This window comes from Gopherus evgoodei, chromosome 5, assembly GCF_007399415.2.
Source record: "Gopherus evgoodei ecotype Sinaloan lineage chromosome 5, rGopEvg1_v1.p, whole genome shotgun sequence".
Lineage (NCBI taxonomy): Eukaryota > Metazoa > Chordata > Testudines > Testudinidae > Gopherus > Gopherus evgoodei.
In genome coordinates this window covers 5,607,655-5,622,061 of record NC_044326.1, presented here as the reverse complement: position 1 = coordinate 5,622,061, position 14,407 = coordinate 5,607,655, and the positions used below count along the sequence as shown (strand labels likewise).

At 48.6% G+C, this 14,407-nt stretch overlaps 1 protein-coding gene across 7 annotated transcripts in view; it reads right to left on the bottom strand.

The window, feature by feature from the left end:
• ALMS1 (ALMS1 centrosome and basal body associated protein) overlaps positions 1 to 14,407 on the bottom strand; it is a 145,034-nt gene that overhangs the window by 40,998 nt on the left and 89,629 nt on the right. For 5 of the 7 annotated variants that reach the window (XM_030563833.1, XM_030563827.1, XM_030563826.1 and 2 more), the window contains exons 10-12: positions 7,995 to 8,120; positions 5,530 to 5,700; positions 1,971 to 3,136 (exon numbers count right to left, since the gene is read on the bottom strand). In XM_030563833.1, coding sequence (XP_030419693.1) covers positions 1,971 to 3,136; positions 5,530 to 5,700; positions 7,995 to 8,120 — 1,463 coding nt within the window. The remainder of the gene's footprint in view (positions 1 to 1,970; positions 3,137 to 5,529; positions 5,701 to 7,994; positions 8,121 to 14,407) is intronic. The other 2 variants (XM_030563832.1, XM_030563829.1) reach the window with 2 other exon arrangements.

Genomic DNA, 14,407 nt, shown 5'->3' with positions numbered 1-14,407 from the left:
AGTTACTTTCCCAAAACCATAGTATCAGAGTTAGAATTAAAACTCAAGACTTCCCAGCTCCTAATCCCATGTTCATTCCGCCAAAGCTATCTCTCTGGTGATGTTTAATAACCAAAAAGAACAGAAAGCCTGGGTGGACTTTGCTAAGATGCTAGTTGAGAGGGGCAAAGGAGGGAATCAGTTTCTGACCTGTAAACCAAGCACATCTGATCTAAAAGTTATTGAGTGTCAGAAAATATAGGATCTGAATGTCACTTTTAGAGAGTCCTTTTTCTGACTATCACTGTAACTTCAGGATTATTTGGGGTAAATTTTTTTTTTTTTTTAAACAAGCTAGAGCCTTGAAAGGCTCACTTCTTCCCAGACAATACCCAAGAACCTGCTAGAGACACATTAAATACTTTTGATTTATTAACTGCTTTCATCAAAAGTCGACAGTATATCCTAATAAAATGGAAATATAGATAGCATTGATACACCACCATTTTGTTCCCTCAAAAATTAAATAGTATATTCTAACATTAACAAAATGCAGGAACCAGAAAGATATACTATACAAACACCAGAACATATCACTGTCTATGCTGTAATCTTCGTCAAACCTAAGATCATGCCACATTTTTGATAGTTATCTATTTCTCTTCCTAACTATGGGCCAGATCTAAAGTCCACTGACATCAACTGAAAGATTCCATTGATTTCAATGAATTCTGAATCAGGCCTTTGGACAGATTGACAGATGATGGTCCTGAGAATCTTACAGTCTGAAGTGCCATCTACATCCACAGTTCTACTGATACAAAAAATAAATCAGAAAAGTAAAAAGTTCAGATTTCTCATCTAAATACATCTACATTATTAAACACAATATCAATTCCAATTGTGCAAAATAGGATTGATGGCTCCCAGAAGTTGCGCAGGCAGCATAGCAAGGGTCACCAGTTAGAGCCAAATTCCACAACCCTGCTTTCCCAGTTTCATCTGCAGAAATATGGAAAATGGCAGGGAATATTAAAGTGTTTGGAGAGCGGATATATTTGTAGCTTGTTGCTCTACAGGGTCTCTGACAGACATAAACAGGAGGCAAAGGAAGGAAGTGAACGAAGGGGTGTGATGGGGCTTAATTCCCCATTGCCTGTAAGACAAGGGCAAGAACCTAATTAGTTACACTCCATACCTGGGAAGTGATTAACTAATTTCCTCCTGGCCAGAGGAGGTGAAGCTCAGCTGTATAAGGAGCTGAGACAGCTCAACAGAGAGGAAGAAACCCAAGAGAGAGGAGCTAGGGAGAGTTCTCTTTTCCTGAGAAGGATCTGGAAGAAGATCCACTAGTTTGGGAGAGGCTAGGGCCAGGAAGCAGAGCTACAGGAGTAGGCTTAATTCCTGTGTTGGGGCTCTAGAGTGTACAGAAGCCCTCAGCTAGGGTCTGTGGGGGGCAGAGGGCACTCCCAGCAGAGAAAAGCCTGGTGCGGGGCCAGTAAGCTGACTAGGGAAAAGAATTGAAGTTGAGCCCAGGAGGGGCAAAGGACCTTTTTGTTTGTGAAACCAAATGCCAAACCAAAGAACAGGACTGAACTGTTATATGACTTGGCTGGAGGTCCAAATGGGAGTGGTCACTGTGTCAGAGAAAATGGCCACCACATGGGGTACAAGAGGGTACAAGTCCCCTGCAAAGCTATGTCCAGGAAGAAAGGTATCTAGAGGCAAGGATGCATCTTGACAAGGTGAGAGAAAAAACAACTTGATTTTGCTGCCCTGGGAAAAGGGAGAAGAACTTGGTTTGTTCTGTGGGCTACTTTTCTCACTGGTGAGGGAAGCCTATCCTATGACAATCCTCTCCCTAGGCCAGTGTCAACCATTCTCCAAATAAGGAACGATTACTACTTTTTCCACTCTGTTTATGATATTGCATCAACAAAGCAATTTTAAAAAAACGGTTAGATTGCCTCTTTGTTTAAATGATCACATACCTGGGTATCTTTTCTTTTTCTGTGTCGCTCAGCAAAAGTCATTTTAGGATATTTCAAGCCCACTACTTTACTTCTTCCCTTGTCCCACTTTTCAGAGCGACTTTTCTGCAGACTGATGGTGCAATACAGTTCGGACAGTCTTGGTGACAAGCACACTCTTTCATGCCCAAAAGCCCTGATCAGCCTGGCAGTGTCAATGGTGGAAATGGAACTGCTCACCTCAGTCTGAGAAGTTGTTTCCATCTCTGTTTGGGTCACGGTGTCCAGTTCAGAGGTGGTAGATTCTACCATGCCTACTAAAGAGGTGTCACTCAGGGGATCTAAATATTTCTGTTTCAAGAATCTCTTCATGTGATTGATAGTTCTCTCTCCTGCCCTTTGTTGTCTAGACGCAACTTGTCTTTTTTCATCATAACTGGTACCTGATCTTTCTTCATCATTCAATAAGTTTCTATAAGATTCTAGGTTACTTTCATATACCTTCTTGTCCTGACGTCTTATTTTCTTCTGCTCTCCTCCCCTAGTTTTCTCTCCAACATTGCTCTTGCCATTCTCTGTAGGCATTAGTGAATGCCTAACTGGATTCTGGAGGACTCTGGCCAGTCGATCAAGGCGTTCCACTAGGGATAGCTCATTGCTGCTCTTAAGATTATGGAAGTGGTGCTTCTTCTGACGCTCTAAAAACTTAGTCCAAAGCTCATCCAAACTGCCAGTGGAGTAGGTACTCTGTTTTAGTGGCAGATCCGTCTTCTGTCTCCTGACTAAGTCAGTCCTTTGGCTGCTTGATAGCAGATAATCTCTGACCTTCTTTTGGTCCTCTTGTACAAGTTCTTTCCCTGAAGCTTCATTCCCCAAAGATGCGTTGAATCTCAAGTCCTCCACCTTGCTATAATCCACTTCTGCAGTCAGTGGGGAGAATTCATCCTCCTCATGCATTTGAGGGTAAACAGAGAAGGAGTGTTTATCTTTCTTTGCAGCTCTCCAGTTTTGGAAGAAATCTCTTGAAGAAGGTCTAGTGTGTCCAATATCAGTGCACTCATCTGAAGGCTCATCATTAGAGAGGAAGTAACTCTCATGTTGCAGGGGCACTGGGTGGTGAAGGTAAAACTGGGCTGACTTGAAAACTGAATGAGTTGTTTTTACAGATTCCAAATGATTCACAGACTCTGAAACAGAAAGAAAACTGCTGTTTTATTTCCCCCCCTACAATGAGGGCTACTGGCTTCTTTGCTCAGGAATACAATAAATTACACTGAAGTACTCCATAAACATCCACTGCATTGAAGATCTTCATTTAACAAGTTTATGTGATATTAAGAGGAAAAAACAGGCTCCAGAGAAATCAGACACGTAATTCAGAACCCACTTTGCGCTCATGTGTTTCTGGTCTCATCCCTCATTAATGGACATAATTACATTACCTCATTGTAACTTTTTCTGTTCTTGTTTGCTACAAAGAGTATTTCAAAATGCTGTACAGAGCACTAAGTATAACTCTAGTGGAATGGATATCTGCATGCAGTGGAAATGGCAGTCACTCAGCAATTTTTTCACTTAGAGTAAAAAGCATAGGAGAAATTTTGCCCAGGAACAAGGAAGAGCAGTTTCCACTGACGTCAATGAAAGCCCTGATCCTACTCGTACTGTTGGTAAACTCCCAACAACTCAAATAGGAGCAAGATCTGTAATGTCGAGCAAGACTAATTTTAGCTACTGCCATGGGATAATTGACACTTCATACATTATATCAATATATAAAAAAAAATGCATTTAATTTCATCAAAGAATAATGTTTCCAATGGTGCAGTGTCCCCTGTAGCACAGTGCTGCAATGATAAACTTGAGCTTCTGCCTCTAGAAATCAGTTTCTAGTTTTAATATTAGCCAACCCAAGCGGGGCGGAGGGAGAAAGAGAGGAAAAAAGACACAGTTAACCCAATAGATATTAATATTCAACACTTATAGAGATAAATCAATACCTGGCAATGTGACATCAGGTATCCTTGGACATAGACAAAAAGTCTAATTAGTCTATTGAGCCATCCTGTCACATTTTAGTTACCAAGAAATTGCTATTCAGCAACCTCAGGATCATTTTCCACACTTGACTGAGAATACTTTGCACTAAGTGTGCCTTTTATTGGATGACCTCAAGGCATTTTACTAAACCTTAACTGAGCTTCAGCACCCCTTGTGCGTTGTTAACTGTAATTATATCTATTGTGCTACTGGGGGATCTGAGGGACAGAGAGAGATAAATAACATGATCATGAGAATCAGTAAGAGAACAACTCCTAGTCCTGTGCTAACCACACACTCTCCTGTGTAGCCAATTAGTTCATTTTATCATATATTGTTGTACTGTATGATGTTATGATTAACTCATATACTATGTTACATATAATTAATAGATTTAAGTTGCAGGATTATAGAACTATAAGACTGGTAAGTATTTAGAAGTGATAAGAATGCATTAGGTATCTAAGTAAAACAGGGCTGAAACTCAAGGCCTACAGGCTGAGGCCTGTAAGATTTTAGCTTAGTCATTCTAGGCCATATATGTTTAAGAACTGCTTGACATAAGTAAGTGACCAAAGTCTGACCCTATGCCACAGGATCATGAGAAAGATGTGCCAACAGATGGTGTTACAAAAATTGACAACAAGGTACTGTTCAAGACCATGAGGTATTCATACCCTGTTGTAATATCTCTTCCAAAATATGTCCTGACATCAGGGTACATGTTTTGTGTAGATGCTAATGAGAATAAAACAACCTATGAAAAACGGGGCACCCCAATATTATTGGGGGGCACAACACAGATAAGTATCAGAGGGGTAGCCGTGTTAATCTGGATCTATAAAAGCAGCAAAGAGTCCTGTGACATCTTATAGACTAACAGACGTATTGGAGCATGAGATTTCGTGGGTGATGCATCTGACGAAGTCGGTATTCACCCACGAAAACTCATGCTCCAATACATCTGTTAGTCTACAAGGTGCCACAGGACTCTGCTGATAACACAAATAAGGAAAACAAGTGTTGACACCTTCATGCAGATGCACACAGTATTAGATGTAGACAGAATCACATGATAAGAGAGGGTGCCTAGATTGGGTAAAATGAGTTACCTACAGGAAAACTCCAACAGGAACCACCTCTCTCCTGATGATCAATTGGCAAGCCATCCATTAGACCCTCAGAATATCGTTGAGGATGTGAGTATCACTACAGTTATAATTGCATAGTTTGTTATGGGCTTCCTATATGCATAGGTGATTGTAGGTTTACTTATTGTTTTAATAAAACTTGTGAAACAGATTAGATCTTGTACTTGTGAACGTGTGTGGTTACTATCCTCAGTCTTCATGTGTTCCTAAAGGCTCTAAATGTGAAACAAGTAACAGAGGTGACTTTCACTCTGTTGAACTTGAAACTGTAGCAACCAGAGCTGAGCCCCTGATAGTATAATACATCACTAAATTCACTTTAAATAAAACAAAAGGCTATACCAGTAAGAGATACAGAAAAGAGAAATGCACATGGGCAATCTAATTACCTGTAGTAGCTTCCTGTGGTGTCTTTTTTTCTTTTGCCCACGCCACCTTAGGCTCAGACCTCTTACTGTAGATACCCTCTTTATGTTTAATAGCTACAATGTCTAGAGGATTCTCATCCATGGAGCCAAGTACCTTTGCTGGAAAATTTGGAGGAACAGCATCATTTGATCCTATAAAGAAAACAAGCAACATGTTCACAGTAGTTTATGATAACGAGTAAGAGGTTAAAGGAAAGCAGCACGAAGAGGGTACAGTTTTAAGAACAGGCCAAACCAGGCCACAACCTAGAGCAGCGGTGGGCAACCTGCGGCCTGTCAGGGTAATCCACTGGCGGGCGGCAAGACAAGTTTGTTTACATTGACCGTCCACAGGCACGGCCGCTGGCAGCTCCCAGTGGCCACAGTTCCCCAATCCCAGCCAATGGGAGCTGCGGGAAGCAGCGCAGACCACAGGGACATGCTGGCCGCTGCTTCATGCAGTTTCCATTGGCCAGGTACAGCAAACCATGGCCACTGGGAGCTGCTGGCGGCTGTGCCTGTGGACGGTCAATGTAAACAAACTGTCTCACGGCTCACAAGCGGATTACTCTGACAGGCTGCACGTTGCCCACCACTGACCTAGAGCTTTCACGTTGAAGCAAATCACTGAAAGGCAGCTAACATAGGGAGTTTAATTTATTGCCTGAGTAAGGAATTATTAGTAGTGCATTCAACTAATGAACAACATAGTTCTAGTGAAATAAAACCAGCAGCTTATCAGTATGTAATTTTTTCTATAGCGCCTCTGATCCCATGATCAAAAGATGCTTCCCTCTGAGGTAGGCAAGTATTATACCCATTTTACTACTGATAGGCACACAGAGATTAAGGTCACACACTCTGGAGTCCAGACTCCCTCCTGCTGATCTTCATATTCAATATTTGCACTTCATATTTAAATATTTGCATTGACTGATGCAAACAGTCATTTTCTGGGATCTGTACAGAGAAGTGATGAAGCAAGTTGACAGAAGTATGCAACAGCAGTTAGAGGGATTTTTTTCTAGTCCTAGCATGCTGGTTTAGCTACATAACTAGGTCTGCACAGCCTCTAAACAATAGCTCAAACAATACATTTTTCCAGCAGAGTTCCCATAGCACCACATTTCTGCATCATACGAGTTTGAAAGCCTAAAGACACAGTTAACTGACTTATATTCTTTGCAACACTATCCAGTTACATTCAGTGGCCTTATTAAACTCAATTTTCTTCAGATATTTCTCATGAACTACGAGTCCTGACTGCAGTAGGGAATTTAAAATCAGATTTTTAAAAATACTGTTGTGCGTTTCCTAGAACCTGAGCTGTGTCGTGTCTACATTGCATTTGCACTGTTAGCACCTTTGTTCCTAAAAAGCACACACATCACATCTACCTCTCCCTTCTCCCTTACATTACAGCAGACAGAATGGGTGAAGATTAGGAAACATGTGGAGATGGATCTGAAAGCCTGACCTTTGCTTTTACTTCTGTAATTTTTCAGATAAAATAACTGTGGACATAGTTGTATCTGTATTTATTATCCAGTGTACCTGTATATCAGGGATTTAAGACAACATCTTCAGAACATTAACTGTGGCTGAAAATTTCTGTGGGTGCCAAAAGGGAGACCAGGTTGAAGTAAACCGGAAAATCAGGCCTATTATCTGTTATCAGCAGCATATGCTATACATAGCAACCGTATTTAGAGAGAAGCAGGGCAAAATATGTTGATGAATCATTCTCTTTCTTCCACACCACTAGCAGGTTTTGAAACACAACCATTAAACACTTTAAAGAAAAAACAAGTTTCTAATCTGAACTCACCTAACTTGGGGCTACCTTAAAAACTATGATATACCTTCCTTAATACATGGTATCACCTTACACTTCAGAAAGCATCCATAACAAGCTAAAGAGAAAAGGAACATTTCAAGGGGAGATTTAAAGCTGGGAACTAGATCAGGATGGATGGGAGGACCGCTGAAGAAATTGAACAGGCCCAATGAAGAAGCAATTCCAAGTGGAAAGAGAACTAAAGGAAAATCTGTCAGGTTGTGTGAAACACATACACATTTCTCCTTTCAGTCCCAACAGACAGAGGTAATGAAGTCTCTGACTAGAGAAGTCTAGACCACATCTTTCAAATCCAGGATGTCACATCTTTATGTTACAAAGCTAAAAAACACAAGTGGCATAAATATACTGGGACAAGATTCTACTTATAGTTATACAGAGTAAATCTGGATAAAGTAACTATTAAAAATCAGTGGAGTTACTCAAGATCTGCATGTTGTAACAGAGCTGAATTTAACTCATTGGGACATTCTGCAATTGGATTATGCATACTTGGCCCCATTGACTACAGCAAGAGCTCAGAACTATGCATTCAAATGCAGGATAGAATTTGGCTCAGTTTTGTAAAAGTTTTGAGAAATGTAAATACCTGAGTGAGAGCTCTCAATAGTGGTCTCTGACCTGACAGGAGATATTTTGGGTCCTTTCATTGGATGGGGAACATAGTACATGTCAGAACTTCCAGAAGGCTTATATGGCAGCAACAGAGGCTGATCTGCAGAAATGGAGAGCAGTGCAATTAACAGAAATCAGCAAAGCCTAATACTGTAATAAAGCAGAGATCAAAGATAAGGACCCAAAGAGATTCTGAAGATGTGCTGCATAGATTATGTTCAATTTGCAGTTTACTATTTCCTTAGAGCAGCGGTTCTCAGCCAGGGGTCTGGGGTCCCCTGGGGGACCGTGAGCAGGTTTACAGGGGTCCACCAAACAGGGCAGGTGTTAGACACTCTGGAGTCCAGGGCAGACAGCCAAAGCCATGATGCACAGTGCTGAAGCCTGGGGCCCCAAATCCCATCACCCAGGGCTGAAGCCAAAACCTGAGCAACTTAGCTTCGTGGGGCTCTGTGTGGCATGGGACCCCAGCTAATCGCCCTGCTTGCTGCTCCCTAACACTGGCCTGGGCTTTTATATGCAGCAAAACTGTTGTTGTAGCACAGGTGGGCTGTGGAGTTTTTACAGCATGTAGGGGTGGGCCTCAGAAAGAAAAAGCTTGAGAACCTCTGCCCTAGAGAATACGCTCATTTAAAAGAATTATCAGAAAGGAGTCTACCTGCCAGTTAGAAAGCTGACCTGCTAATAGCTAGAAAGGATGGCTTAATCATTTATAACAGTCCTTAAAGATTAATAAAATGTGTGACTAGGGAGACCTGTAATAAATTAAAAATGCTCATTCACATACACTATTGCTCACAATGCATAATGAAATCACCTGCCTGCGTTTAGGTCAACAAATATAAAAGATGGTTACTCACCTTTGTAACTGTTGTTCTTCGAGATGTGTTGCTCACATCCATTCCAGTTAGGTGTGCGCGCCGCGCGTGCACGTTCGTCGGAAACTTTTTACCCTAGCAACTCCAGTGGGCCGGCAGGTCGCCCCCTGGAGTGGCGCCGCCATGGCGCCCAATATATATCCCTGCCGGCCCGTCCGCTCCTCAGTTCCTTCTTGCCGGCTACTCCGACAGTGGGGAAGGAGGGTGGGTGTGGAATGGATGTGAGCAACACATCTCGAAGAACAACAGTTACAAAGGTGAGTAACCGTCTTTTCTTCTTCGAGTGATTGCTCACATCCATTCCAGTTAGGTGACTCCCAAGCCATACCTAGGCGGTGGGGTCGGAGTGAGAAGTCGCGGCACGGAGCACTGCAGTTCCGAAGGCCACATCCTCCCTCGACTGCTGGACCAGGGCGTAGTGGGAAGCAAAGGTGTGGACCGATGACCAGGTCGCTGCCCGACAGATTTCCTGGATGGGCACACGGGCGAGGAAAGCCAGCGACGACGCCTGCGCCCTGGTAGAATGCGCAGTCACACGGCCCGTAGGGACATGGGCCAAGTCATAACAGGTCCTGATACAGGACGTAACCCAAGAGGATACCCTCTGGGAGGAGATAGGAAGCCCTTTCATACGATCTGCTACCGCCACGAAAAGCTGGGGGGATTTTCGGAAGGGTTTGGTCCTCTCTATGTAGAACGCGAGAGCCCTACGGACATCCAGCGAGTGGAGCTGCTGCTCCCTGCCTGAGGAGTGAGGTTTTGGGAAAAAAACCGGAAGGAAAATCTCTTGGTTGACGTGGAAGGCTGAGACCACCTTGGGCAGAAAAGCAGGGTGTGGTCTCAGCTGCACCTTGTCTTTGTGGAAGACCGTATATGGGGGGTCTACCACAAGAGCTCGGAGTTCCGACACCCGTCTAGCTGAGGTGATAGCTACTAGAAAGGCAGTCTTCCAAGAGAGGTAGAGCAGGGAGCAAGTAGCTAACGGCTCAAAGGGGGGCCCCATGAGCCGGGACAACACCAGGTTAAGATCCCAGGTCGGAGCAGGGGGACGGACGTTAGGGAATAAACGTTCCAGCCCTTTAAGGAATCTCGACACCGTCGGGTGAGAAAAAACGGAGCGACCGTCCGCACCCGGGTGAAAGGTGGAGATAGCTGCTAGGTGGACTCGCAACGACGATAAGGCCAGACCTTGCCCTTTGAGGGACCAAACATAGTCTAAGATTTCGGTTACCGAAACTTCCATAGGGCGGAGATTTCTCTCTACGCACCAACAGGAGAAGCGTTTCCATTTCGCTGAATATGTGGCTCTTGTGGACGGTTTCCTGCTGCTCAAGAGCACCTCCCTCACAGGCGTGGAGCAGCGCAGCTCGGAACCAGTCAGCCACGCAGGAGTCACGCCGCTAGGTGCAGCGACTGCAGGTCTGGGTGACAGAGGGCCCCGCGGTCCTGGGTGATCAGGTCCGGATGAAGGGGCAGGGGAACTGGGTCGGCTATGGCCAAGTCCAGCAGCATGGTGTACCAGTGCTGCCTGGGCCATGCCGGGGCCACCATGATCACGAGAGCCCTGTCTCTGCGCACCTTCAGGAGGACCTTGTGGACCAGAGGGAACGGGGGAAATGCATAGTACAGGTGGGTTGACCACTGGATGAGGAAGGCATCCGCTATCGACCCCGGCTCCCTGCCCTGAAAGGAGCAGAACGCTTGGCACTTCCTGTTCCCCTTGGACGCGAAGAGGTCCACCCGGGGATAACCCCACCTCCGGAAAATGGAGAGAGCGACGTCCGGGCGAAGGGACCACTCGTGTGACAGGAAGGATCTGCTCAATCGATCCGCCAGCGTGTTCCGTACTCCAGGGAGGAAAGAAGCCCTGAGGTGAATGGAGTGGGCTACGCAAAAGTCCCAGAGTCGTATCGCCTCGAGGCACAGGGAGGAGGACCTGGTGCCGCCCTGCTTGTTGATATAGTACATGGTCGTCGTGTTGTCCGTGAACACGGCGACACAACGACCCTGAAGCTGATGACAGAACGCTTGACAAGCAAGGCGGACCGCTCTCAACTCCCGCATGTTGATGTGTAGCCCCACCTCCTCCTGAGACCACAGGCCCTGTGTCCGCAGGGTCCCTAGGTGGGCCCCCCAGCCTAGATCTGAGGCATCCGTTGTCAGGGATACCGAAGGCTGAGAGGGGTGGAAGGGAAGACCCGCACATAATACGGACTGGTCTAGCCACCAGCCGAGAGAATCTAAGACCTTCTGGGGGATTGTGACTAACATGTCTAACGGTTGCCTTGCCAGCCTGTAATGACTGATAAGCCACAGCTGGAGAGGCCTCATGCGGAGCCGAGCGTAGTCGGTCACAAAGGTGCAAGCCGCCATGTGGCCTAACAGGGTTAGACATGTCCTCACTGACGTCAATGGGGCTGACCGCAAACGTTGAACGATCGCCACCATGGTCTGGAACCGTTGCAGAGGCAGCGAGGCCCTGCCCACAGTGGCGTCCAGGACGGCCCCGATAAATTCCACCTTCTGAGTGGGCCTCAGGGTGGACTTGTCTGTGTTTATCAAGAGGCCCAGACTTGCAAACATGCCGGTGATCACGCGGACATGGCTGTTGACTTGTTGTTCCGACGTGCCCCGAATCAACCAGTCGTCCAGATAAGGGAACACGTGGACACGGTTGCGCCGAAGATGCGCCACGACAACTGCCATGCATTTTGTAAACACCCTCGGGGCCGTGGACAGGCCAAATGGGAGGACTGCAAATTGATAATGAAGAGCCCCCACAACGAAGCGGAGGAAGCGTCTGTGGCGCGGCCAAATGGCAATGTGGAAATACGCGTCCTGCATGTCGAGGGCGGCGTACCAGTCTCCCGGATCCAGGGATGGAATAATGGTCCCCAGGGATACCATGCGGAACTTCAACTTCACGAGGTATTTGTTGAGCTCTCGCAGGTCGAGGATAGGCCTGAGGCCCCCCTTGGCCTTGGGGATCAGAAAGTAGCGGGAATAAAACCCCTTGCCTTTCTCGCTTTCCGGAACCGCCTCTATAGCTCCTTTGCTGAGGAGCGTCTGCACCTCCTGCCGAAGGAATTGCTCGTGAGAGGGGTCCCTGAAGAGGGACGAGGAAGGAGAGCAGGAAGGAGGAAATGAAACAAACTGCAGGCGGTATCCCGTCTGCACCATGCTTAAGACCCAGCGGTCCGATGTTATTTGGGACCACGCCGGGAGGAAAAACGAAAGGCGGTTGGAAAACAGGGGGGAAGGATCCATAGGGGAAACTGTTACTGCGCCCTCGGGTGCACCTTCAAAATGAAGGCTTAGGTCCAGGCGGGGGTTTTGAGGAGCCTTGGTTCTGCCCCCCTTGGTTCCCCGAGTGCCTGCGCCTTCTGTTCCTGCCGCGGCGCCTGTTAAGGTCCTGCCGCTGGCGGAACTGGGAAAACGGCCTGCGCTGTTGTTGTTGCTGCGACCTAAAGGGTCTACGCTGCGTCACGGGGGTATGCATCCCGAGGGACCGCATAATGACCCGGTTGTCTTTCAGACTCTTGAGTCTGGGGTCTGTCTTGTCAGAGAACAAGCCCTGGCCTTCGAAAGGAAGGTCCTGTATAGTATGCTGGAGCTCCGGCGGAAGGCCGGAAACCTGCAGCCAGGAGATGCGACGCATCGTAACTCCTGACGCGAGGGTACGGGCAGCCGGGTCCGCAGCGTCCAAGGAGGCTTGCAAGGCCGTGCGTGCGACCTTCTTGCCTTCGTCCAAGATGGCCGCAAACTCTTGGCGAGCATCCTGTGGCAGCAGCTCCTTAAATTTGTCCACTGCCACCCAGGAATTAAAGGCATATCTGCTCAGCAGGGCCTGCTGGTTGGAGACCCTGAGCTGCAGCGCCCCAGCCGAATACACCTTACGGCCAAGGAGGTCCATCCGCCTGGCTTCTCTGGATTTGGGGGCTGGAGCCTCCTGGCCATGACGCTCCCTATCGTTCACTGATTGCACCACCAGTGAACCCGGAGTCGGGTGTACATGGAGATATTCGTATCCCCTAGAAGGGGCCATGTACTTCCTCTCGACGCCTTTCGCTGTCGGAGGGATGGAGGCCGGGGACTGCCAGATGGTGTTGGCGTTGGCCTGGATGGTCCGTATAAAGGGCAGGGCGACCCTGGTGGGAGCATCAGAAGAGAGGATGGTTACAATTGGATCCTCTATCTCCGAGACCTCCTCTGCCTGCAGACTCAGATTTTGAGCCAATCGCCTGAGGAGGTCTTGGTGCGCCCTGAGATCCAGCGGGGGGGGACTGTTGGAGGAAGTACCCGCCACCGCCTCATCCGGGGAGGAGGATGAGGAGACCCCAGGCACGAGAGTGTCTAACTGAGGGTCTTCCTCAGCCCTCGCCTCTGCCTCAGGAGCCACAGCGGAGTCTTGCTGCTTGGACCCTTCCTCCCCTTCCGGGGAGGGAGGGGGGCGAGACAACGAGGCTTCAGGAGCCCTACGCTCCGCAGTCGCCGGCCTAGCAGGGAGCTGCTGGGGGCCCTGGGCCTGATGGTATGCCCAGGGTGTCCAGAATCCCCACTGTTGTGGGCCTTGGTCCTGCAGCGGCGGATCACCGAACAGCGCCGTCTGCCGGTCGGTGCCCAGCGCATACCCGCTGTCCGTCTGGGAGGATACGGACGGCTGTCTAGAGGGCCATGGAGGGGCCGACCCTGGATGGTAAGGGTCTGCGCGGGCCGGCACGGAGGATCGTCTCGGTGCCGGGGACCGGTGCCGGGAGTCATATCGGTGCCGGGATCGGGATCGGGACCGGGTTCTGTCGCGGTGTCGGGATCCTGATCGGTACCGGGCGCCGCTTCGGTGCCGGGACCTGCCACCGGCTCGGTGCCGGGAGGTCGACCGAGACCTGCCACCGGCTCGGTGCCGGGAGGTCGACCGAGACCGGGACCTGCCACCGGCTCGGTGCCGGGAGGTCGACCGGTGCGGCGAGTAGCGTCGGGACCTGCTCCTGGAATCGCGGTGCCGGTCTCGGCGACTGGAACCTGACCGCGATCGTCTCGATGTCGACCGGTGCCGCGAGTGCGACCGGTACCGCTGAGGGGAGCGGTGCCGGGACTGCGAGCGGCGGCGGGACCTGGAGCGCCCAAGACGTCGGGACCTGGATCGTAAACGAGATCTTCTGGGCGGTGCCGACATCATGGGCTTGCCTCTGGACACAACCCGCACCGGAGGTACCGGGGGTGGCAGCCGAGTGGGCTCAGTCAGGGCGATGAGGTCCCGAGCCGAGGCGAAGGTCTCCGGTGTGGATGGGACCATTATCTCAACCCCAGATCTCATGGGGAGCTCGGCGGTACCGGACTCGACGGACCCGCTGGGCCCGGAGTCGACGGTGCCGGCGGCGCCGCGGCCGATGTCGAGGCCGGGCGCTCTAGCCGGGTCTGCCTGGCCGGAGTATTGGACTTCGACGGCCTTGGTTCTGACTCCGGTGCCGGAGAGGGTCGGTGCCGGGGAGTCTTCTCTGTGCCGGTGCGA